Source organism: Antechinus flavipes, chromosome 4 (genome assembly GCF_016432865.1).
Source record: "Antechinus flavipes isolate AdamAnt ecotype Samford, QLD, Australia chromosome 4, AdamAnt_v2, whole genome shotgun sequence".
Lineage (NCBI taxonomy): Eukaryota > Metazoa > Chordata > Mammalia > Dasyuromorphia > Dasyuridae > Antechinus > Antechinus flavipes.
The window spans coordinates 350,271,090-350,297,517 of record NC_067401.1 but is presented as its reverse complement, the minus strand read 5'-3'; the positions used below and the strand labels follow the sequence as shown (position 1 = coordinate 350,297,517).

At 36.7% G+C, this 26,428-nt stretch overlaps 1 protein-coding gene across 1 annotated transcript in view; it reads right to left on the bottom strand.

The window, feature by feature from the left end:
* Positions 1 to 25,405, bottom strand: part of IGF2R (insulin like growth factor 2 receptor) — a 149,450-nt gene extending 124,045 nt beyond the window's left edge. The window contains exon 1 of the mRNA XM_051998050.1: positions 25,028 to 25,405. Within this exon, the coding sequence (XP_051854010.1) occupies positions 25,028 to 25,224 (197 nt within the window). The 5' untranslated portion in view covers positions 25,225 to 25,405. The remainder of the gene's footprint in view (positions 1 to 25,027) is intronic.
* Positions 25,406 to 26,428: the final 1,023 nt, after the last annotated feature.

Genomic DNA, 26,428 nt, shown 5'->3' with positions numbered 1-26,428 from the left:
GAAGGCAAAAGTTCAAAAATAAAGGGAAAAAAAGAGGAATGTAACTAAAAGCTCCTCTAATATCCAGAAGTCTTGTGGTTGCAAAGGTATTCTAAGACATCAATTCACATACAACCTAAGCAGACAAGCTTTCTCTAAATCTTGCTAGCTCTGAAGTTAAAAAGTAACACCTTTTCCTCTCCAATTCCAATTTCCTTACTTCTGCTGAAACTGTCCCAGTAGGTGTGATTGCCAATCAACATCTGTGTGCAGAGCACAAGGGTTTCATTTTAATCCTAGTTAGTTTAAATTTCATAACATCCTGAAGATGTTGGGAGAATGCCAAGTGGATGGAAATACACAAGTCCTACACTGACAACCAATTCAGAGGAAGGAAAAAGTTGCTCCTTACTTGATATTGCCACAACTTGGATGCCATATATAATATAAAAACATGGCTGCATAACAAGACTCATTTAATGTAAGGGGAAAGGGAAGGAAAGAAAACAAATATTTTGCTAAATGCTTACTATGTGCCAGGCACAGTGCTAAGCACTTTACAAAGATTACACAGGATTTTATTAGATCCTGGATGTGATAGGGAACCAATGGAATTTATTGAACAGGGGGTGGAGATTGTCAGATCTACATTATAGGAAAATTATTTTGAGGGGTGAGTGGAAGATGGATTGAAAGGAATGAAATAGGGAGAGTCTTAAGGCAGGCAAACATCAGTCGTCTACTAAAGTTGTCTAATCATGAGATGATGGGAACCTGAGGAGTGTGGCCATGTCAAAGGAGAGAAAAGGATATATACTAGAGGTGTGGAAAAGATAGAATGAACAAGACTTGATAATATTCTGTACACCACTCCTCACAGTTCTAAAAACTCAAATAAGTGTGAGATGTCCCAAAAATCTGGGGGGGAAAAAAAAAAAGAACCAAATGTATCTTATTTATGCCTCTCAATTTCTGTGCTCTTACTCCAACAACATGCAGAGAAAGAAAAGAAAAATGACATAATAGAAGGAAACAATTATTAATCAGTAGATATAGAATGTCAAATTATGAACACTTAGGTCAAAAAACAACATACAATCCCAGGTGTCTATTAAGTAAATTCACACAGGACATTCTACAACTGTATCTGTACCCCAAAAAGATCATAAGAGTGAAAAGGGCCCATCTGTGCAAAAATGTTTGCAACAGCCATTTTTTGTAATGGCAAAAAACTGGAAATTGAGTGGATGTCCACCAACTGGACTGAATAAGTTATAAATATATGAATGTAATTTTAATATTATTGTTCTATAAGAAATGATCAGCAGGATTATTTCAGAAATGTCTGGAAAGACTTACATGATGCTGAGTGAAGGGAGAACCAAGAGAATAATGTGTACAGTAATAAGAGATTATGTGATAATGAATTGTGATGACCTGGGCTCTTCTCAACAATGAGGTATTTCAAGGTGATTCCAATACTTAGGATGGGAAATGTCATCCACATCCAGAGAGAAAATAATGTAGACTGAATACAGTGAAGCATAGTATTTTTACCTTTTATTTTTTGTTTATTTGTTTTTCCTTTCTTGGGGTTTTTTTCCCTTTTGATCTGATTTTTCTTCCACAATATGACAAATATGGAAATATGTGCAGGAAAATATGCACATGGGAAATAAAGGGAAAAAATATGGAACACAAAGTCTTACAAAAATGAATGCTGAAAACTATCTTTGCATGTATTTGGAAAAATAAAATACTATTGAAAATTTAAAAAAAAAAAAAAAAGAAAAAAAAAAAGAAAGAGAGCACTCTACATAAACTATGTGCCAAGATTACCTTGTCATCTTATTTAATAAATCTAAATGATTAGAATTTTTTTAAATTTTCCACTTGAATATCCCCTAAGTTTTTGACACTCCTTATAACACAAGCTAGTGAAATAAGTTACTCATCAAATCAATTTGCTTAGTGCTGCCCTTTTTCACATTTAGTATTCCAACTTATTAGCTTAAGGAAGAGAAAGGAGGAGAGAAAAGAGGAAGGTGAGGGGAAAAGAAGAGGAGAACAGAGAGAGAAGAAAAGGGAAGGGGAGAGAAAGGAAAATGGAGAGAGAAAGAGAACAGCTGAATCTTCCAAATCCAGGGAAAGAAGAAAAGGGAGAAGAGAACTAGAATAGACATTTATAGCATTGTGTCCAGGTCATGATATATTCAATGCTGTCAGTAAAGAGCCAAGAGAGAATCGAATAATATCCAGGGAGGAGGAAAAAAAACCTACCTTATTGGGAATGATGGATTTCTGCCCTGATCTGGGGGTTATGAAAACAATGCAATACAGCAGATAACAACACTCATACAGGAAATAATTCACTTCCTTTTTTTTTTTTTTTAAACAAACCCACAAAGCTGAATAGAGATATATGATCTAAAGAGAAGGCAAGGAAACATAACTCATTAATCTTCAATTTCCATGGGAAACTATGCAAAGTCAAGAATTAGGACACATAAGTAGTGTAAACCAGGATTTGAAATCCTAAGTCAGAAATTACCTTCAAATATAGTGTAAGAACAAAGAAAATAAGTAAAAATTGTTTTTCTTCTTTTTAAATATTGCCCAAAGATATAGTTCACTATATAATTTTTTATGGTAATATATTTCGAAAAGTAATTATGAAATGAGTTTTGCATCATTTTAAAACATTGTATCAAGCACCTGCTATGGACAAGAAGTTGGGTTAGGCAATTGGAATACAAAGGCAAGATAGTATCAAGGAGTTTAAAATTTAATGTAGAAGACTGACACAAAAATGATAACATAAAGGATGATGTGATAAATAAGGGAGAGATCTAGGTAAAATGCTACAATAAATCTGTAAAGAAAGAAATTAATTTCAAGTAGAATCAGTTAAGACTTCATGGAAAAGCTTGCCATCTGAACTGAATGTCAAGGGAAGGTAATACCATCAAAAAAGTAGAATATGGGGAGAGTAAGAATAGAAAAGGTCATTCTTTCCAGGCATTAGGAAAAGAGAAGACACAATGTAAAGAAAGGATCAAAGATGGAATAGAAGGTGATGAGGAAAGAAGATGAAGAATCGTTTTAGTTGGATTTAGAAAGTAAGAGTATTCATATATAATGAAGCACCTTGAATATCAAAGATCTGAAATTCCTATTTCATGTGATAGGCAAACAAAGGTTTTAGAAAGACAATAAGTGATCATAATGATGTATCATAGTGTTGTGAAAAAGTTACAATTGAAGCAGGAAGATTCACATAAAGACTATAAATATCTAGGTAAGAGTTAAGGAATTGAATTAAGTTGCTTGCAATGGAAATGGAAAAGTGAACAGACTGTGACAACTGAATGTATATAGGAAGTAAGGGAAAAGAAAGAGGTAAACATAACTCTGAAGTTATCCTCTGGACAAAAAAAAAAAAAAAAAAAGTGAACCAAGGGAAAAGAAAGGTTAAAAAAAGATAATTAACTGCTTAGGAACCAATCACATGAATTCAGGTAAAACTATCAAGTTGGTAATCAAAAATATTAGACTGGTGTTCTAGTTAGGTAGCACAGTGAATGGAGCAGTAGACTAGTAGTGAAAATCTAAGCTCAAAGCCTGCCTAGACACTTCGTAGTTAGTTGGTGTGCGACCATTAAGAAGACACTTAACCTCCTTCTGTGTCAGTTCCTAGATTTGTAAAAAGGAAATAACAATACTTACTTCACAAGATTGTTGTGAAAATCATGAGTTCAAAAATATAAATTTTTTGCAAATCTAAAAAAAGCTATCTGTTATTACCTTAATATAGGACTCCTGATTGTCTTTCATTCTTCACAATAGTAATATAAATAACCAATTTTTCCTTCCAAACAACAGAAAAGTTTTAACAGTTTTAAGAAATGAACATACAAGAAACTAATTTGGCCCAGTGGCTAACTATACCCCAGTGTGCCAATAAAAGCACTGAGGCAAAGGAAAACAATGACCAATCTGACAACAAATCATATAAGAGAAAGATGAGGACCTTTTCTGTAACACAGCCTTTCCATTAGCTTTTCTGTTTTGCATGTCTAATACCAGATTTGGTTATCTCTCTGGACCAGCTGGCTCTGTCAGAGTGATGTTAATGAGGCCCAGGTCAGGTGCTCTATCTCCATAAAGGCCAATTAGCTTCATAGAAAAGAAAAACTCTGCTCCAAGCAAGTAGGTTGTTCACAAGGGGGATCAAACACACAACATGGATGGCTAATCACAGGAAAATACAAGAGGAGATGCTCTGATGATAAATAGCCATCACAGTCATTTTATGACCGCCTTAAAACACAGATATACACTTACAAATGTCCATGCTAACAAGACTTTAAATAGACAAATAACGTATAATAAACCCAATAGAAAATATGTATTGAATTACTAATAAAGCCATTCTTAGAAGGCAACAAAGTGAACAAGTTTTGAAGTTAGAAGACCCAAGTTTACATCCCATTCTGCCACTTACTACTTTTGTGACCAGATACTTCAACTTTTTGGACCACAGTATCTTCATCTATAAAATGAAGTTACTGAACTAAGTAATTTAAGAACACTTCTAGCTTCAAATCTATAACTCAACCCTAAAAGTTAGATAAGTGATTTGGTGGCAACTAGGAGGAACAGTAAATAGGGTCCTGGACTTAGGAATCTGAAAAACTTGTTCAAACTTGCCTCAAACACTAGCTACGTGAGTAAGCAGTTAGCCTTTTAATCTCAATTTCATCTGTAAAATGAGGCTAAGTAGTAGCACCTACCTCACAAGGTTGTGGTAAGGGCAGACATATGAGATGACATAAACTGCTTTACAAATCTTAATTTGCAATGTAAATGCCAGCTATTACAATTACTATTATTAAATGTATAATGCAAAGATCAAAAGCTGTCATGAAACCAACAGACAAGCCTTGCCAAAGCTGAGCTTGCTCTATAAAGAATACCAAAAGAAGGCTTAAAATCTACATCTGTCTTGTGAGTGAAATATTTAAAGGACAAGTGGAAAAACTAAGTCCTCATACCAACAAAAAAGATGACTAATTTTAGCCAGAATGGATTTGTGAAAAACAACTCCTTCCTAATGTTTTTAAAGAAAATATTTAAGTTTTAATGGGAAAAAAAATTCAAAAAATTCAAATTGAGGTTAAAAAAGACAATTTCCAAAATCCAATAATTAATTCTGGAGGAGTTATCCCAAGTTAAGATCCATTTCTAGAGGACAAAAATTACAAGCTTACTCTGGCACTTTCTAAATTTTCAGCCAAAGTCTCCTTTTGATATCTGAATTACAAAGGTCCCCTTCAGATGCATAGTAATTGGTTTTCCCTACTGTCAAACCAATGCTTCATTAGCACAAACTCCATCTCTATATTTCCTTAATAACCTTTTTTTTTTTTTTTTTTTTTTTTGGCATCAAGAGACACTTTGCAGTCTCTTCAGCCTCCCCCTAGTCAGATGTTTCTAAATGCACACAATAAAACGCAACGGATTACAAAGAAAAATCAAAGGTTGGTGAAAATAAAAATAAAAGAAATTTTCCCATCCAAACACAAAGATTCCCTAAAGTATGCCAATTAAATACCCCTGCTCAGGCTCTTACCCTCCCCTACAACTCAATGAATACCATTAACTAAAGGCATCTGGCTCTTCCCCACAACAGAACACTCTCCCCATTTTTAACTGTCAAACTATAGAAGACTCAAAAGGTCCCAGACCACACATAGGGAAAAGTATTTTTAAGGGGTTTCTCTTCAAAGGATAGGCATCTATCAAGGTCCCATTATCAGTATGTCAGGAACAAAGCTAACTAAAGTACTCCAATAAATGTAAGTATCAAACAGCAGCACTATCAGCCAAGAATTTTTGTATTTTCTAAAATTTTATATGTAAATTATAAGAGGACTAGATTAATAGATGAGGAAACACAGACTCAGAAAGGAGTGATTTAGAATCATTAGAATGACAGAACTGAAAGGGACTTTAGAAACACAGGCCCTACATTATGCCATGATTTGCCCAGGGTCACAAGTGCTAAGACAAGGTCTCCAGATTCCCAATACACTTCTCTTTGCACTATATTCAATCAACAAATATTTACCGAGTACCTGAGTACAAGGTCCCATGACTGGCATTAGGAGAAAAAAAAAAACAACAAACATACACAACACAACATAAAAACAAACCAAAAAAAGAAAAAAAAGAAAAAACAATCTTTATTCTAAAATATCTTAAAGTTCTATCAAGGGAAACCACAGACTTATGTTATGTATATAGGGAAGAAGATTGTTTAGGTTAAGGTAATTATAGAGAAAGGCCAATAGAAATGGGAATTATCAAGAAAATATTCCAGTATAAGATAGTGGTGCTTTAGTGAAGTCATGAAGGAAAGAGTGATTTTATGAGGTGAGAAAGTACATTCCAGATATGAGACACAGCCAACACAAAGTATGGACATAAGAAATAGAGTGCCATGTGAAGGGAATGGAGAAGGCCAATTTGGCTGAACTACACAGTGAGAGAAAAGAAAGTATAAAGACACTGGAAAAATAGGTTGGGCCCAGGGAATGAAGGGTTTTTTAAAAAAATAGAATTTATATATTGTCATCCAAAATCATTTAAGGACAAAAATGTAAAGACAAACAGAAAGAAAACTGTAAAGATTCTGATTTTGAAGACTTTTGACTTTTTATAGTTCTTCTGGTTCAATTAAAAGGACCAGAGAGAAGTACCACGAACCCCAAAAACTAATTTGCAATTTGAAATAGGATTCATAACAGAAATCTACTAAGATATTTACCTAGCTAAGTTCTTTTTATATTCTGTCACATGATCCTTGATAACATAAAATCAACTTCTTTAAATGCTACAGATTTTTTTGGCTTATGGACAAGAAATCTCACCTGAAATTTGAATAGGGCTTTGTTATCACCAGCACTTACTGGTTTTACCATTTTGTTTATATTTTTATGATTAATCAATTCAACAATTTTTTATTGCATGTCTATTATGTTCAAGAAATAATAGTGGGAATATATATAATGCCTCAACCAACTAAAAGTTTCTTGAGGAAAAGGATTATGTCTTACACTTTGTATCTTCCCACTGTTTCCAGCATGTGACAATGAATATTCAATATATGCTTATTGAAGAAAAAGGGAAAAAAACTCATATGTACAAAAATATTTATAACAGCTCTTTCTCTGGTTGCTAAGAATTGGAAATTCAAGGGATGTCCATCAATCAAGAAAATGGTGGAATAAGTTGTAGTATATGATGTGATGCACACCTATTGTGCTATAGGAAATGATGGGTAGAATGGTTTCAGAAAAACTAGAAAGATATACAAACTAATACAAACTGAAGTAGAATCAGAAGAATACTGTACATAGTAAACAATATTTTAACAATGATAAATAACAAAAGACTTCACTATTACTATTCTGATCAATATGATGATATAAGATAATACCAAAGAACTCATGAAGAAAATGACTATGCACTTCCAGCAAGATAACAGATGAATTCTTAAGTGCAAAGTTGAAGTACATTTTTTTTCACCTTTTTCTTTCTTTTTTTAGCAACATGGCTAATATGGAAAAATGTTTTGCATGACTTCACATGTATTAATAGGTGTCATATTTCTTGCCTTTTTAATGGGTGGGGGAATGGCTGAAGAGAGGCAGAGAATCTAGACCCTCTCAAAAAAAATTTTAATGCTGAAAAATAACTAAAGAAACGGAGATTTTTTTTTTACAAATCCTTACTAAGTGAAGGGGATAGAGGTGAGGTTACATTTTATTTATAGAGGCAGTAAAGAACCATACAAGTTAAGCAGAGAAGTAAAATGATATAGCTACATTGGAAAAAAACACTTTGGAATATGGATTGGAATAGATCTCTCCAGCAGAATGAATAATTAGGAGTTCCACTATAATAGTCCTGGCAAGAAATGATGAATGTCCAAACTACAGTAGAAAAGTGCAAAGATGTAAAAGATGTCATAGGTAATAACAGCCAGACTTTGCAATTAATTGTAAATGTTTATGAAGGAGAATAAAAAATTGAAAACAATTTCAAATCTGGAGGGCTAAAAGAACTTTCAACACTTTAGTTAGAGGCAAAGGTGGTTAGGGAAAAAATGTAATGGATTTGCAATCTGGATCTGTTGAGTTAGATATAATGTGTCATATACATAACTATATAAATGTTACGGTAGCAACGTGCTAGTGGCTGCTGGATGTTATGGGAGCCACCTGCTAGTGGCTCTAAGGATCCAACTCAGCCCAGCAAAATGGATCCCTTCATGTGAGAGGACGATAATGATAGAGACTGAGAGACAGTTGTCTCTAACCTGTCTCCTCTCTTGCCTCCAATTTATTTCATTCCCAATCCACAAGCAACATCTGTGTCAGTAAAGGCTGATTTGCAATTCCTTCAGGGTTGTTATGATTTACAGCTGTGGGGGGCTTTTAGAGAACTGATCTGCCCCTTCAAACTTAGACACGATTTTTAACATATAAATACACACACACACCTACATACAATATTTCAATTAGTGGAGATAAATCAATAAATATCTTTTTCAAAGATCTGTAGTTATACCTTGTTTTTACCAGTGAGCGATCTCTTATAATACTTAAAGAAAAAAAAGGAGAAAGAACCCAATTCAAATCATGCATCCAAAGAATCTAAAATTATCTGCACTGTGTCATACCCAATGATCCCCAATTTCTGCAAGAAAATATTTTCTTGAAACTGAATCAAACTTTTTTAATATAGTTTTGCAGTATTTGTCTTCATTGGATCTAGTTGCTAAGTGTAGAAGCTCTTTTTGTGGTGGCAAAAAATTAGAAAATAAGTAGATGCCCATGTTGAATATAATGCATACTATATGAAAATAATGAAATATTATTTCTATAAAAAATGATGAACAAGCTGATTTTAGAAAGTCTTAGAAAGATTTACATACTGATGCTGAGTGAAGCAGAACCAAAACATTGCACATACTAACAAGATTGTGCATTAATCAACTATGAAAGACTTGGTTCTTCTCAGCATTTCAGTGATCCAAAGAAATCCCAATAAACGTTGTATGGAAAATGCCATCTGAATTCAAAGAAAGAAATATGGAGAATGACTGGTAAATCAATTCGTACTATACTCACTTTTTTTACTTTTTCTTCTTTTTTTTTCCTTATGGCTTTTCCCTTTTGTTCTGATTTTTCTCTTCCAATAATTCATAATGTACATATATAAGTAAAAAAAATTTTTTTTAAAGATCTGATTGCTGCTCTTTCCATTTATTCTGATGTCATTGTGCATACTGTTTCTTTGGCCCTGCTTACTTCATTTTGTGACAGTTTATGTAAGTCTTTACATGCTTCTTTGCAATCAATTGGCATTTATTAAGCATTAACTATGTGCCAAGCACTATGCAAAGTACTAGGAATAAAGTTTCTTTTATTCTTATTATCAAAGAGATTACACTCTATTATGAAAGGGGAAAAACATATATACTATATATATACATTAAAGCAGATACAAAATTAATAAAAAATAAACAAAGCCAATAAATGAAGTACTTGGGAAAGAAGAATTGCATTAGCCCTGGTAGAAAACACAAAAAAAGGAGAATAGGAAATCACGTCACTGGCTAAAATGAACTTATCCTGAACAACTGCTGCCTAAAAGGTGGGCACTTTGATACGAAGAATCTCTCGAGATATAATGTGATCTTTCTATTGAGACTGTCAATCTCAAGATTATCAATATTGAAAAGTACAATAAACACCTTATCTCAGTAAAACTGATTCCACAGTTGGACTTAACTAATGAAAACACACAATAATAAAACTTTGTGGCTGAACAGCATTTATTTGATATTCATTACCTCACAGAAGCCTCAGAACAAGACTATGACATAGAAAGGGTAGGTATTATTTCCCCCATTTTGCAACTGAAGAAAGTGAGGCTCAGAGGCATTAAGTTACTTGACCAAGGTCAAAACCTTGAATGAATAATGAAGTATACATGAAGCAGTGATTATGTGCCATAGACTATGCTAACTTATGACACAAACAAAAGAAGATAGTCCTAGTCTCTAAGAAACTTACATTCAGCAATGACTCAAGACAACTCCAACAGACTTGGACAAAAATGCCATCAGCATCCAGAGAAAGAACTATGGAGATTGGATGTAGATCCAAATATAGTATTTTCACCTTTTTCATTTGTTTGCTTTTCTTTCTTGGTTTTTTCCCTTTTGTTTTTGTTCAACATCACAAATATGCTTAATCTCTATCAGACAATATATATAGAGAGAATAATAAATATCTGCATAATAATATATTTAATCTCTATCATATTACTTGCTGTCTTGGGGAGGAGGGAAGGAAAGAGAAAAATTTGAGAACACAGTGTTCTTTGTACTCTGTCACTTTACCTCAATTACAGAGATATTCCTCTTTTCCCTCCCAAGGATTATCCTTGAGAAGACTTAGGAAGTCAAATCATGAAGCATATATGAAGTGCCAGGTCCTGGGTTAAATGCTGGAGACACAAATCAAAGCTAAAATGAATTCAATTCCTGCCCTCTAAAGAGCTTACATTCTAATTAATGAGTGACAATCACTCATAAAAGAGAGTGAAAAGTGAACGGTGGAAGGAAAAAAGAGCCCAGATAAAGACACAGTGAGTAAATCCCAGAGATGCACAAATGATTGGTTTAGGAGCCTTCCTCAAAATGGAGGTTTCAAGAAGAATTCACCAGTGGAAAAAAGAGCGCATTATCAGAAGAAAAAGATGACCATAGCAAAAAATTTGGAGATGCTTTATAATTCTCTGCATAAATTACAGCCCTGAAGTCAGGGTGATGGCGATTAAAAAAGAAATGAACCTGAGAACAGAAAATGAAGAGATGAAAGCTAGTGGAACTCAAAAAGGCTGTAATAGAACCTAAGGGTAGAAAAAGCAACAGTCATTGCAAGGAATTGTGGAGGGAGAGCAGAATAATTTAATTTAGAAAGCAAACCACTAAAATAACACTGAGACAAGGGAACTTTGGGTAAGAAGGATAGGCTAAGCTACTCTGTGTAAACTGTCCAAATCTAAAAATCCTTGCTGGTTCTTCCCTTTTCAATTAGGCTACCATCACCAACATCAAGGAAATATGAAGTAAAGTCTTTTTTTCCTCTGGGCTTCAGTTCCTTATCTGCAAAAGATGAAAGTTGATAAGCTCTATGATCTCTATAAGGGATTCCCCATTAGCGTCTTTCTCCTCCACTTTGCTCTTGTATAAAAACTCTTCCCTCTCCAAAAGAAAGAAGGGAAAGAAGGTCTGACTGGGAATAATCTATTGGGAATTGTTGAGAAGCTGTTCTCAAAACTCATTAAGAGAGGATCAGAACAGAGTAAATGAACCCATGATTACCAATTTTAGTCTTTTCTAAAGAAACATATATATGAAAAGTTGTGGTTCACATTCAACATGTGGCTCAAATTCAACATGCTTGCATTGTTCTTGCAAATGGTCCTAAGATCATCAGAGAAGACAACTAAGCCAACCTCAACTCCCAGCTGAATTACTTATTCTCTCATCTTCACAATGTAAGATTTTCTTCTAGTATTTTCCCCAAAACAATTTAAAGGACAATCCCCTTACCGCAATAAATATAAATGTGCTTAATTCATATAAATTAAGCATAGGCTTTATAACATTCTCTTTTTTTTAAATAATAAGCCCCACTAAATCCTCATTCATTAAAGATTTTATCAGTACCTTGATTTAAAAGGATTTGTGGCATTCTCAAAACCAAAAAATGACCAATGTCATTCAATGTCATTTATACTCTAGAAGGGACTTTACTTTGGATCTAGTTTAATCCTCTCACTTGACAAGTGAAGAAACATATCTAGGGATATGAAGTGACTTGCTCAGTCTTAAAGTTAGTGGCAGAATAAGTAACAGACTCCAGTAATTAAAACTACTAGATAGGGTAAAGTTTTTCCCAACTACATTATGGATCATAATGTCTGTTTTTGCTTTTTATGATACATAATATGTAGTTGGGGAAAAAAATCTTGGCCTACCTAGTAATTTTTAATTATTGGAGTCTGTTATTTATTCTGCCAGAAGATTCAAAGAATCAGTCCTCAGTCCTCCCCCACCTCCACTGCCCAGTCACTACTAAGCCAAATGAGAGCCAAACTTTTTGGGGGAACAAAGCATTTTGGGGAAAAGTAGTATTTTGTAACTCTTCAGTAATAAATTAGTCATTAATTCACTCCACAAACAGCAAATAGAAGCACTGGCAGAAGAATAATTTCACACACTGCCTTCCCTTCCAAACTAAGGATTGTTTATGACATCTACTAAACTGTCTTGGATTAAAACCATCAACTTCTGGTGTAGAAATTATATAGAAACTGTCCTATCCACATCAAGGGCTGGAAAGGATGGCATCTAGTTCTATTTAACATAGAAAACTGAAGGAAGTGTTTTCCTATTTCTTGAATCCTGTATGCATTTTCCTAGGGTTTTTCAGTGCTTTCAACTCAGCCTTGTCTCCAGCCCTTCTAGGCATACCAGAGAGGTCCTTAATAGAAAGTACTGAGTGTCCTAGTCAACAGACAAGAAAACAACAAAGAATTTCAAAATTAAAAAGCACTTTAGAAATTACCAAATCCTACCCTTTATTATGCAGGTGAGAAAGCTAAAGAACAGTGAGGTTAAATAATTTGCCCACAGTTATACAACTAGTTGTTAATAAGAGACTAGAAACAAAACTAATGCCTCATATTTACATAGTTCTTTAAAGTTTTCAAAGTGACTTCTTCACTGAAGCTGGATCAAATAATTATCCCTATTTTGCAAATAAAAAAATTAAGGCTGAGAGAAGTAAAACAAGTAATTCAATAAAATAGCCAGCAAATTTCCAAAGCAGGACTCCAACCCAAGCCAAACTTTTCTACTCGACTTCACCTTCTATGTTAGACACACTCCATTAGGCCTCTTGTCAATTACTTCCCATCCCCTTACCTAGAAATTTTCAATTCTGCTTCATTTTATGTCTTTATGTCAAATACATAATGATTTTAATAAACTCTCACATCCTTAGGATTCTGCTCAATTTTTCCATACTCTAAAATTCAGATCTGAGGAGTTTAAACCCAAGTATCTTTTTGTAAGAACTCATCCAAAATTGGCATAACTTAAGATGCCTCTTCTGGGATAGCATAAATGTTTTTAAATTATAAAATAAGAATTTCAGCAAAATATTAAAGGAAGAGTTGAGGAACATCATATATTAACATTTGCACACTCATTCAAATGTTGTCTGGGAGACATAATTCCAAACTAATTAGATTTTTCATGTCTTTTCTTATAAACTCACCAGAGTTATCTTTTCTCCAATAGTTAAATCCTAGAGATTAGGAGTATTCTCCAAAACTGAGCATTTGATCATTGTTTGCATTAGTGAACACTGCAGAAAGCAACTTTCTTTCATAACTTTTAAAAGAATCAGAAACATTCTCCAATTTACCACATATCTGAGAAATGGATAGCCAGTCAAAAGAATGACATGGGGAAGACAAGTGCTTTCTGAATTCCAGAGGAAGAAACTAGTTAGATTTGAACTCCAATCTTGCAGAGTCCAGGCCCATGGGCTTTACTCATCCAACTCACTATAGAGTACTGAAAATTATTTTCTCAAGGTCACAGAAAAAGTAAACAGCAGAGTCAAGAACCTCTGATTTCCAAATTCAGGGCTCTTTCCATTAAGTTGTAATACCCCTCAACTGACAACAATTAGAGAATTTATGAACTGTATAATTAAATATTACTTACTGTGTGTATAAAAGATGTGTAAAATAAGAACTAGACCAACAAAGGAAAAGAAAGACATTTTAGATGTGGGATACAATATAGACAAGTGCCTTGATACAATGTGAAACAAGGAGCTTGACCTAAAACGAAGTATATTGGAGGGCACAAGGGTGATAATAATTTTTGGACTGGTTAAATAAGGCTAGATTACAAATGGCCTTGAAAAATCAGAGCAGTTTGGTCTAAATGTAGTAAAGATGGATACCATGCACTTTCGAGATAAACCAGGCATACCCTTATTTGTCCAAAAATTATACTCAATTATATGAGGGCAAACTAAAGTATTAAAATAAAGCTGGTCAAATTGTTTTAAAAAATAATCCATGTTCTCCAATAACTGTGCATTTGAGAACTGGAAATCTGACCAATTTAGTATGAGGTTTGTTTTTTTTTTTAAATCAAGGTAGTTTACCAATTCTTGCTTTCCTCCCTTTCCCCCCATTTTATATATATATTGTTTAGGAACTAAATATATATTTATGTCTGTGTAAAATTTTATCTTTCACAACAGCATGACAATTTTCAATGTTTCTAATGCTTACCCTGGCAAAAAATGACTAAACAAATTTAAAAGTGGATTAGGTTTATTAAAAATGACTACAGCAAAAGTCTGAAAAAAAAAAAAAAAAGGTATTTTGAGAACTGCCCAAATAAAACTTTGATTGTTTTAGCCTTTTTGTAAGTATCATAATTTCCTTTCAAAGGCCAGTGGAATCTCATAAAAATGACTGGGGACATTTACTTGGTCATTCTCTCTTACTTTTCTCAAAAGAGCTTTATATCCAGAAAGTACAAAATGCAAAGTTTTTTATTTAATTTTTATCTTTTGTCTTTATGCTGCCTAAAGTGCCCTCTGCATCCCTTCTTTTCTCTCCTTCCAAAGAGTAATCCTATATATCAAAGAATTTAACAAGAATTTTAAATATATTCCTTCCCCAGTTTAAGAACCATGGCTCCCAATTATTCGTTGTCCTTATTACCAACTTTAGCCACTCCCTCCCCTTCCCTTTTTCCCCTTCATCTAGTTTTGGCTATCACTCCTAGTCTAGCCTCAAGCTCCTTTAGTCTTAATAAAACAATTCATTAAATTATACAAGATCTTCACCCTGTAGTCCCTTGTCTCTTGCCCTAACATGATTTATGTCATGGCAAAGTTCAACATTTGTATTATCTCTACCTCATCCCTTCTTAATCCCCTTTCCAAAGACAATGGAAGAAGTCAATTGCCAATTGGGTCTATAAAAGTTTATCTAACTTTAACTGTGCCATCTCTACTTTGTAGCAGTTATTCTTCTTTTATTTTCTGCCAAGGCTGTTCCAAACCCTCCACTGGCCCCTCTTCCCTATGAGCAAAGGATTTTGTTTCCTACTTTACTGAGAAAAATGAAGCCAAACTAACCATTGTGAGTTCTCTCTATTACATACTTCAAAAAAAAAAAGTCCATTTTGCTCAACTTTTGCACCAGTCTAACAAATAGCCCTTTTCTTTATTTAGGCCAACCTTCTAGTTAGATAACAGATCACTACTCTTCTCATCACCTCAGTGTCATTCAAGTTCCCTTGATCAACTCAAGTCTCTCATCTTCGATTTCTCTTTATCTGTTAACAGAGAGTCAAGTACTAAGTTCTTTTAAAATTTTAAATTGGACTATGCTCAAAAAGCTATCAAAAAGCTATACCCTTTGAGCCAGCAGTGCTACTATTGGGCTTATACCCCAAAGAGATATTAAAGAAGGGAAAGGGACCAGTATGTGCCAAAATGTTTGTGGCAGCCCTGTTTGTAGTGGCTAGAAGCTGGAAAAGGAATGGATTCCCATCAATTGAAGAATGGCTGGGTAAATTGTGGTATGTGAATGTTATGGAATATTATTGTTCTGCGAGAAATGACCAGCAGGATAAATACAGAGAAGGTTGGAGAGACTTACATGAACTGATGCTAAGTGAAATGAGCAAAACCAGGAGATCATTATACATGGCAACAACAATACTGTATAAGGATGTACTCTGATGGAAGTGGATTTCTTCGACAAAGAGACCTAACTCAGTTTCAATTGATCAATGATGGACAGAAGCAGCTACACCCAAAGAAAGAACACTGGGAAATGAATGTAAGCTGTTTACATTTTTGTTTTTCTTCCTAGATTATTTTTTACCTTCTGAATCCAATTCTTCCTGTGCAACAAGAGAACTGTTCGCTTCCGCACATATATATTGTAAAAAAATAATAAAAAAAAATAAAATTTTAAATTGGCCTGGCCATCCTAAAAAGTTCTAGTCTGAAACTGAGCTTCTCATTTACTGCCAAACTCCTTTTTCCTCATACATCACAAATTTCTCAGTTGCCTCCAATGTGACTTCTAACTCCAGCAATGGACCAAACAGCTTTGTCCAGAGTTACCAAAGAATCTTTTAATTGATAAACCTGATAGTCTTTTGTACTAAAAGGTCAAAGACAGAAGGCTCCCACACATACCAAAATTCACGAGGAATTTGGAAATAATTTGTCTGAGGTTTTAAAAACACCCCAAAAAAAATCACCGAAAAAAGTAAATCCAATGGCCTTTTCTTCATCTTCCTTGACCTCTATTCAGCTTTTGACGCAGTGTGCAATTGTAATAGGGGAAAAAACAGATCTGAAATTAAGAAGAAATGGGCTCAAATTCCACTTCTTTGCTACCTTCTATGACCTTGATCCACTTTCCTGTGCCTCAATTTCATAATCTACTAGATGAAGGTTTAGACTGCCTCTAAAATCTTTCCCGGCTGTAAATTTGTAACCCTATACATTCTCCTTCCCTCCTGAATAGTAACAATTTTTGGAAAGTACCTTCTGCAATATTCAAACTGGCACCCTATTACCTTTAGACTTAAACATAGAACCCTATTTGTCAATTTTTTTTTTCATTTTTTTTGATAGGCATTTAATATATGCTTGTTGAACTGGCAATTATTTGAATCTACATAAACATATCCAAATTACTTTCCCATAACACAGAACTACCATCCTATCACTACTCTACAAAGTATTATTTTAGAGGAAGCTAGATGGGCCAATGGATAAAGCTGTGGGCCTGAAGTCACAAAGATCAGGGGAGTTCAAAGTCACTTAATCTTTTCCTGCCTCAGTTTCCTCAACTGTAAAATGAAGATAATAGGACATCCTTCCCAGGATATTTTAAGGATCAAATGAGATGATATTTGTAAAGTGATTAGCATAGCTGCCCCTTGCTTGTTCCTTCCCTTTTTTCTTTATTGCTGTCTATCAAAAGCTGCCTACCCTAATTAAACTAACCTGCTCTCCACACCTATCATGTCCTCTTAGGGCTCTAGGTACTGGCTGTCCCCTTTAACTAGACTTCTTCCTCAAAGATCTTAGAATCCCTAATTTCTTCCAAAACTCAGCACAAGTACTGCCTACATATATATAGCCTTTCATGAGATTCCCTAGCTAACAGTGCTTCCTCCTCAACATTAACTTATTATCTGAATGTCCATATTCTCTCTTTCATAAAACATATAAGCTCTTTTGAGGGCAAGGGCCATTTCATTTTTTATTTCCAACATTTAGCAAAGTATCTGGTACATAGTGGCTGCTAACTAAATGTTTATAAACTTAGTAAGCCTCTGCTTATTTCTCTCTACCTTACATGGAAAATCAGGAGACCTTAGTTCAAATCCCCACACTACCATTAATCAGCTAAACATTTGCCTCATTGAGTTACCATCAGGATACAGCATAGTTTTTGAAGGTACCTTCTAATTTTAGCATTTCATGATTCTATTCATTCAGCCCACATTGAAATCTCCTCCTTCTTTGAACACTTATATTACACAGTATCGTACTCAATTATATACTAGTTTGGATTGCTCTAATTGTTAATGTTACCTTCCTGACTAGTATGTGCTCCTTGATAATTAGAGATATTATACTTTTCTTTTTTTATCTTTAACCCCTCTAATATTCTTTACCACCAGGCGCGCACGCGCGCGCGCGCACACACACACACACACACACACAGAAAGCGTTTAGCATCGTGCTGATCACACAGCAGGCATTAAAGATTTATGCTACTTAGTCATTATCATTCTCTTAAAGGGCATAGTATTTAACAATAAAGTCTGCAGAATTTTTATTTACTTTTAAAAGACTAAACACATTCAGAATCTATGTATTACAAAGTCAGGCATTCCCCGGGAAAACTTTTGGTTTGATTTTCTATAAGTCATAATGCATTCTCCCACCCCAAGAAGAATCAAGTCCACTCAATATGAGAACCAGTCCAAAAAAGTGAGAATGTTAAGCCTGGAGAAGAGAAGGCTCAGGAAAGAATATGATAACTATTTTCAAGTTTCTGAAGAATGTGAAACAGAATGAAACTTGTTTTGCTTTGTCCCAAAGGGGAGAACAAGAACAATGTGTGAAGTTTCAAAAAGGCAAACATGTTTCATGTTGGAAAAAATTTTCTAAACAATTGGAGTTAACCACAAGTATAATGGGATATGTCCAAAGACCGTCAGGAAGCTCCCCCTCATGGACGATCTTCAACCAAAGATTGGATACTTGTCAACTACATTATGGATGTAGCCTAAGAGGTCCCTTCCAACTCTAAAATTCAATCGTTCACCAGCATGTTATTGATAAACTGGCAGAGACATGGTTGTGAGAACTCATTGTACAGTAGCATCTTCCTTCCTTCCCACCACCACTGCAACCAGGGATACCAACATCTCTATCACCTAAATTGGCTAAGAGCTTCTGTTCCCATAAACAGCTCCAGCTTCCCAATATGAGGAGCAGAAACTCATCCCTCCTCTACCTACCATCACTGCCAGAGGCCAACAAACTTTCAAACATCTTCTCTTACCAATGTCCTAGAGTTCCTGGCTTCTATTCTTCTAATACCTCTTCCTTTCCAACCAAAACCCTTCAGGGAGCCAACAGTCTCTCCCCCCACTGGGGGTTCACATCTGTACATATTATAAGGATGGAAGGAAGGAATCTCCTCTCATTACTGAAGGAATTTGCTCCTGCAGTTCAAGGCTGAGGAAATGTGTCAGTATCTACTATATGCCAGACACCCTACTAAATGCTGTTGACAGTTTATTCAGTTCCCAGATGTAGGTAGGCAAAACCTATTTTGCTTCACAGAAATAGGAATAGGAAATTATAGTTCTAATAGTAAAATTCAATTACAGTAAGAATTTAGGTGGTGAATAAATAAGCAGGAGGAAAACATAAAGGCAATGCTAGATAAGTACAAGGTTAGCTAAGTGTAGAGACGTTATCCCTACAGAGTTACATAGACTACAAATTAGAAGGTCTATCTTAAGGAATTAAAGGAAAAGTTTAAAACCAAAAAAGAGAGACTAACAAAGGCCAATCTTGTGGAGCAGAACATCTTTGTAGGATGACAACAAACATAAATAAGCACTGGCCAGCTCCGTGAACTTGAAGAATGAGGGACTGGCAAAACCGGTCCTGTATATAACAAGGGCAAGCCATGAGGGGCTCCCAGGCTCCACTTCTCAGAGCACTCATGTGTATTATATGATCTCTTAATCAGAGGGCATGCTGAGGGCTGAGCAGTTATAGTTCTCTCCTGCCCAGTATTATGGGGCATTTTCCTCTTATCCTAAAGAAAAAGAATTTCCTTTACATGCAAGACTTGCAGTACTATATGTATAAAGACTCTAAAAATGAGGGAATGAAAAAGACTTCTTGGCTGTATAGTTCCTGGAGTTATACAGGTCATATCTGATCAGTTTCCCCTGGAGATGGAACAAAGGTCTGTCCAACCAAGACTCAGGTAGATATCCGGCCTTTGGAGAGTAAGAATTCAGCAGGTGAACCTTAAGGTTCAATGAATATGTATAGAAAGAGACAATTAAGAAACCATTTAGGAAGCAGCATACTACTAAATTACTATCAACTCTGTAAATCCTATCTCCTCCCACATCAACACTGTCATCTGAACCCACACACAGCTGATTGTGGATTATCAACTCCAGCACACCTGTACCTTGGCTCCCTGCTTTTTAGTGACTGAAGAAAATATATTTTATAATCTCAGAAAACATAGTATTATCAGTCCTTCAATATCTAATTCAAGTCTCATTTTGTCTATGAATGCAATGTACTATAATAGAAAGATTAATAACCTGATAGTGAGGAGGTGCAGGCTGTACCATTTATTTCCTCCAAGTTACAGAGCTAGTGACCTAATCTTACTGTACCTCAGCAAGGCAATCGAGGAGGACTACAGGCTAATATGGGGACTGAAGATTAAGAGTCCACATAATCTAATTTATACTTTAATATATTTAATATCTACTGGTCATCCTGCCATCTAGGGGAGGGGGTGAGAGGAAGGAGGGGAAAAATTGGAACAAAAGATTTTGCAATTGTCAATGCTGTAAAATTACCTATACATATACATATAACTTGTAAATAAAAGGCTATTAAAAAAAAAAGAGTCCACATCTACCAAATGCCAAGCAAATTATTTAGCTTTTAGAATATATTAATAAACCGGGAACAGAGCATAAATTACAAATTGCAGAAACAATTCTGGCATTTGCAGAATGTAAGATACCTTTCCACCCACAGTAGCTAGTTTGGGAGATGGGAACCAGTCTAAGTATGAAATGTTTTAATGTCAACTATTATCGTTGTACCACTATACCAAATAGCTATCTTACCACATCCTGCTTTAGCAGTACAGTAAACACTCAGCATTGCCACCTGGATTAAAAAAACTCATCCAATCACATTCTTCAAAAATACACTGCACTTTAAAAATTCTTAGTTGTTCTACAACCTGAAGATCAAACATTTCTTACCAGAATCAAAATATCATATGGATATGAAATATGTATATTGGAGAGATTTGGAGTCAGACAAAATGTTGTATGAATTTTAACATTATAAAGAAACTTTGACAAACTTCACTCCATGAAATAATAATCCTTATTTCCAGAGGACAGAACATGAAACATGCTCCCCACTGCTTGTCAGGGAGGTGATGGAGTCAGAGCAAGACATACATTTTTGGACACAGCTAATGAAAGAATTTGCTTTGTTTGACAATGCACATTTGTTATAAGTTTTATTTTTCTTCTTTTTAGTATTCAATAAATGGTAAGAATAAAAAATGTTTGTTAACTGAAAAACTAAATTAATTTTTGAAAAAAATGGAGTACATGTCCAAAGCTAAATAAAGGAAAGGAGAGACAAGAGTCATCATAATAAGTACAGAAAAGCCATACAATTTAAAGTGAGGGCAAACCTGAGGCATCATCCTTAGTGAGCTCCCTTATTTAACAGGTGAGGAAAATATAGGAAGTCAGTGCCAAAGCCAGTTAATCTTTAATTACAATTCTGTTTTGAAGGTTGACTTTTATATAAAATGGATAATCCTTGTCTTTCATGGTTATGTTCCCATAACCTCAGGACGTGTATATATAACAATGCTGTCTAAATATGCATCAAAATCTTTGGGATGGAAAAATGTAAGGAAAGCTAGTGGGATTGCTATTTTCTTTTTCACATTAGGTGGACATGCAGAAATGCATAAACACCTCTAAGATTACAATAACATAGCTTACTCAATTTTTACTTAATATTTTTTAACTTTCATCATGTGAACACTTTAATAAAACTTATCTACAGGACAGTTTGATCTGCAATTTAGGCACAAGTCGGATTGTAACCAGAAGTCTTTAAAGATAAAAAAAAAAAAAAAAATTACTTCCTACTTAATTGAAACACTAGAAGAGTATGAGCTAATACACTCATGTGATTATCACAATGTAAAAACAAGTCTCATTTGCCAAAGGCAGAAGGTAGTCTCACAAAGTAAAATCAAGTATTTTATATAGAGTGAGCAAGTCTTAAGTAGCTTTTTAAGTATTTGGTTTCTCTCAAATCACTTTACAACAGATTACAATGCCTTAGGCTTTTTTTTAAATCTCCTTTCAAAGACACAGAATAACAGGGGAAGGGGTTTTAGAGATCCGAGATCACTGAGCCTGATCTCTTGGGATTGAAGAGCAAACCAAGACCTAAGGACCTAAAGTAATTGCTCAAGGTTGCCCAGTTGATAAGTCTAAGGCTCTTATTACTATGATCCCAATGATACCATGACCTGGCTTCAGGATAGCATCCTGTTTAGTATTTCAGATATATCTTCTATACTTACACTACAGTACATTATACATTTCTGTGCCAGCAATAAGCTACTTCTTTAAATGCTAATATAAACTCAATAAAATAATAGCCTCTAACAGAAATGAACTTCTCCACAGTATTCTCGCTATTCTTTCTAAAATAGAAGTCAGTCAATGAACAATAGAATCTTAAGCTCTTACTCCGTGGTTAAGAACTTGGACAAAGACTGGGACTACAAAGACCAAAAAAACAAAACAAAACCAACAATCAGTTCCAGCTCTCCAGAAGCTCACAATGTATTGGGGGAAATAACATTTAATCAACTATGTACAAACAAGATATATACACGGAAATCAGAAATCAATAGAATTTAAAGAGACCAGGAAAGATTTCTTCTATAAGAAAACTCCCATAAGTCAAGTTATGGGTGCTCAGCAAAAAAATTGATCAAAATCTCAGTAAGCATTTACTATGAGTGATATTCTCTTAAGAGGCCAGGATAGAAATAGAAATTCTACCTGTAATTTCATCAATGTAGGAAACTCCCTAGTGGGGCAAATTCTATGTACCAATGCTAATCAGCATCTTCTCTGCAATTTTTTTATTTTAGAAAGTTGACTAAAGCACTGATAAGTAAGTGACTTGCCCAAGATCCTACAGCCTTTGTGTATTTAGGGACAGGACTTGAACTCAGCTTTTCTCAGCCAATTCCTTCCAATTACATCACTGCTGGCCCCCCCTTAAAATGAGCCAACTACCCAAACCAAAAAAGATAGTCCTTCCCTCAAGGAACTTACAATCTGTATGAGGAATATACATGTCATAGATCAATAATAATATAGTTTAACACTTATGAAGCACTTAATTAAAATGTATCTGGTACTTATAAATATCTCAATTTGATCCTCACAACAATTCTGAGGTAGGTGCAATTATCCCCATTTTATAGATAAGCAAACTCCTAATATATAAAATAAAAACACAGAGGGGACTAACAACTGGAAGAATAAAGACATTTTGTAGGAGGAGGTGATACTTGAATTGAGGCTAGAAAGGAGCTATGGATCCCAAGAGACTACAGCATAATCTTTACTGGCAAGTAGTTTATAATCCACTAGGGAGGGAGGAAGCAATACATAAAGTGTACAATCCATGATCTAACAAGCATTCATAAAATTCCTATTGTGTTGTAACACAGAGCTAGCTGATTTAGTACAGAATGTCTATGGAGATTCAAGGAGAGAGGAACCACTTCTAGACAGGAAACATCTCAACTGAAAAAATGTAATCCCAGATGGAAGGAAAGTATATCAATTGAATAAAAGGAAGGAAGCAAAAGAGATTGTCTCCCCTTCCCCCCCCCCCCAAAAAAGGCACTGTGGCGAGAGCAGGACAATATTTGGAAATGAGCAGTATAGTACATTTTGGCTGGAATACCTGTAATGGGTAAAACTGGGGTGAGAAAAGGAATGAAAAAGGTAGATTGCAGCCAGCTAATAGAGCTTGAATATTAATATGATGAAAAGTTCTATTAGGTTGCAAAGACAGGGTTTTACAGATCCTTTGTATTATGCTCAATTCCTAGTAACTTTATGTTTACAATTAGCCTTCCAACTCCTTTTCAAATAACAATCACAAAAGTATAAATGTTACACATAGAAGGTGCTCAATAAGTGATTGCTGAATAAATAGAATGGATCTTATGTATTCAAAGTCTCATTTGTGGGTTCAAACTACATAAACCCTTTCAGAACTCTTCATACCATTTTAAGGTTTAAAAAAACAAAACTAAGCCCCAAATGGGAAATTTGATTTTAAAAACCACCCCAAAGAAAGACCCTACCAATATGCAAGTCATTTAACATCACATAACAGATCCATCAGTAATACATTTGTAGCTCTTAGGGCAAATGTCCCCTAACTCGAATAATCTTCATCTAAACAAGTGACTTATTGGCCATGATACAAGAAAATAGCTGTCAGATGGATGAAGGACAATTTCTGAAAGGTAGAGTTCAGATAGAATGATTCCTTCTTGCCCTCCTTCACCCATTTCACACTTAAAGCAGGAAACCCACTAATTACTTGAGAAAAGAAAAAAAAAATCCATGGTGCAATGAGCAACTGAAACAAAAAGCAGCTATTACGAATTTGTGGTAGAACTTGGTCTCTTAGTCAGAGCCTCTACTTGTGAACCCTGAAAATAAGTTCCTCCCTTCTTTCTCCTTACATACATACAGTCATACCCCTCCCTTCTCCTAGCTTCTTTCTTCTTTCTCCCCCCCTCTATGCCTCCCCCTTCTTTCTTCCCACTCCTACACTCCTCCCTTCTTCTTGCCTCCCCCCTCCTCCCACTCCTTCTACACACACACACACACACACGCACGCACACCCTTCCCTTCGCCTTGCCCCCTCTTCTTCCCATCCCTCCTACATACATACACACATACATACACACACACACACACACACACACACAAAGAAACAAGTTTCCCAGATGCACCATGATGCAAAGCAGGAACTACACACCAGCCGCCTGTCATCCAGATGGGCCCTGGCAGCCGGACCAAAGTCCCCCCTCCCCCCCCACAGACAAAGCAGCCCTGCACTTAATGACAGCCACAAGTGGTCAGGGCCCCAGGGCTGCTAGTTCCAGCACTCTGCCTCTTCCCCAGGCTAGGTGAAAGAAATTTTCAGGATTTCCCCCTCCCCCACTTCCATCCTCAAAGATTACAACTTATAGGTAAAAAAGGAGTGAATTCGGCTAGGATGCGCAGTGGGGCGGAGGAGGGGGACGCCTCTCGCGCTCCCATAGCCCCGGGGAAGCCGGGGGTGGGAGCAGGCCGAAGTGGGCGGGGGGGGGAGAAAGAGTCTGGAGAAACGACGCCGCCCTGGAAGCAGCCCCCCCCATCCCTCATCCGATACCCCCTCCCCCACCCCACCCCCGCCCCGCATCTTCCTACCTGCACAGCTCCGGGAACTCGAAGCTCTGGGCCTCGGCGATCTCTCCTGCTGAGACGAGCAGCAGCAGCAGCAACAGCAGTGGCGGCGGCGGCGGCAGTGGCCGAGGAGGACGCCGAGTCCAGGGCCGCAGGTGGGCGCTGGGAGCCGGGGCGGCGACGGTCGAGAGGGCTGCAGCGGCAGCGGCGGCGCCTCCCATCGTGCTCAGGACTCCGGCAGGACTGGGGACTGGGACGCGCGGCCGAGGGGCTAGCGGCGCACAACGGCTCCGGGCTGCTCCCGGGTCATGCTCAAGCCGCCAGGGCCGGAAAGGGAGGGAAAGAAGAGGAGGTGGAGGAGGAGGTGGAGGAGGTGGAGGAGGAGGAGAGCGCGGCACCAGCGGCTGCGGCGGAGACCCAGTAACTGCGCATCACATGACCCCGCAGCCGCCTGGGCACCGCCCCCTCTCTTTCGCCTCCTCCCCTGTCCCCCCTCCCGCCTTCCCACCAGCCTCACATGACCGCCTTGTTCAGGTGATCCTCGCGCTCCCCTAGCTCGTGCTGGGCCTCCCTGGTCACGTGGGGTCGGAGCGTGGGGAAGGAGGGGAGAGGTCCCGCATTGCGTGGGCCGCCCAGGTGGCCTGCCCGAGGCGAAGCCGGTGAACCTGGGGCATCTGGTCGCCACCCGAGTCCAAATCGGGGGTTCCCAGGCTCCACACCGGGAGGATGGAGGAACGGCATGACCCCCGCTCTTCTGGGAAGTAATAACCCCCGGCTCCCAGGCTTCCCAGGATGCCTCACGGACGCCGGGCGAATGGGTTTCCATGGTCCAGGCTTACAAGCCAAAACTAGCCTTGCTTTTGTTATCATCCGGCCCCGGGAAATTGCAGACGTCGTTTGTGGGGGGGTTGGGCCTTTTTAGCACCTACGTCCCGGGGATGTCGTAAGGATCCGATGAGATAATGCATGAAAATCTTGAAGTACGACTTAAGCACTATTATGATTTCTTTATATGGACCATGCCTGCCACACAGAAAGCTCTTAAGAAATGCTTGCGGGCTGGCTGCATCTCTATCACCTGTAGCCAAATATCCTGACCTCGAAGCTTGTCAAAAGTACCCTGCTTCATTCCTCAAACAGTTGCTGAAAGCCTATCTGGAAGGATAACAAATGGATAACAGAATCAGGAATCCAAAAGATAATGTATGCACGCATGATAAGGGCTACCTGGGCGATGGTGGACTAGATAGTTATTTATCTTCGTGACCGCTGAGCCAATTACTTAATCTCTCTGAGCCCCTCCCCATCTAACAAGAGATAGGTTTGAATTAGCTGGCCTCTCAGCCTTCTTCCAGTTATAAACGAGAATTTGCAAACCTTTAAAAAGATGCAGTTTAATAATAAATATGAAACTTTACCAAAAAA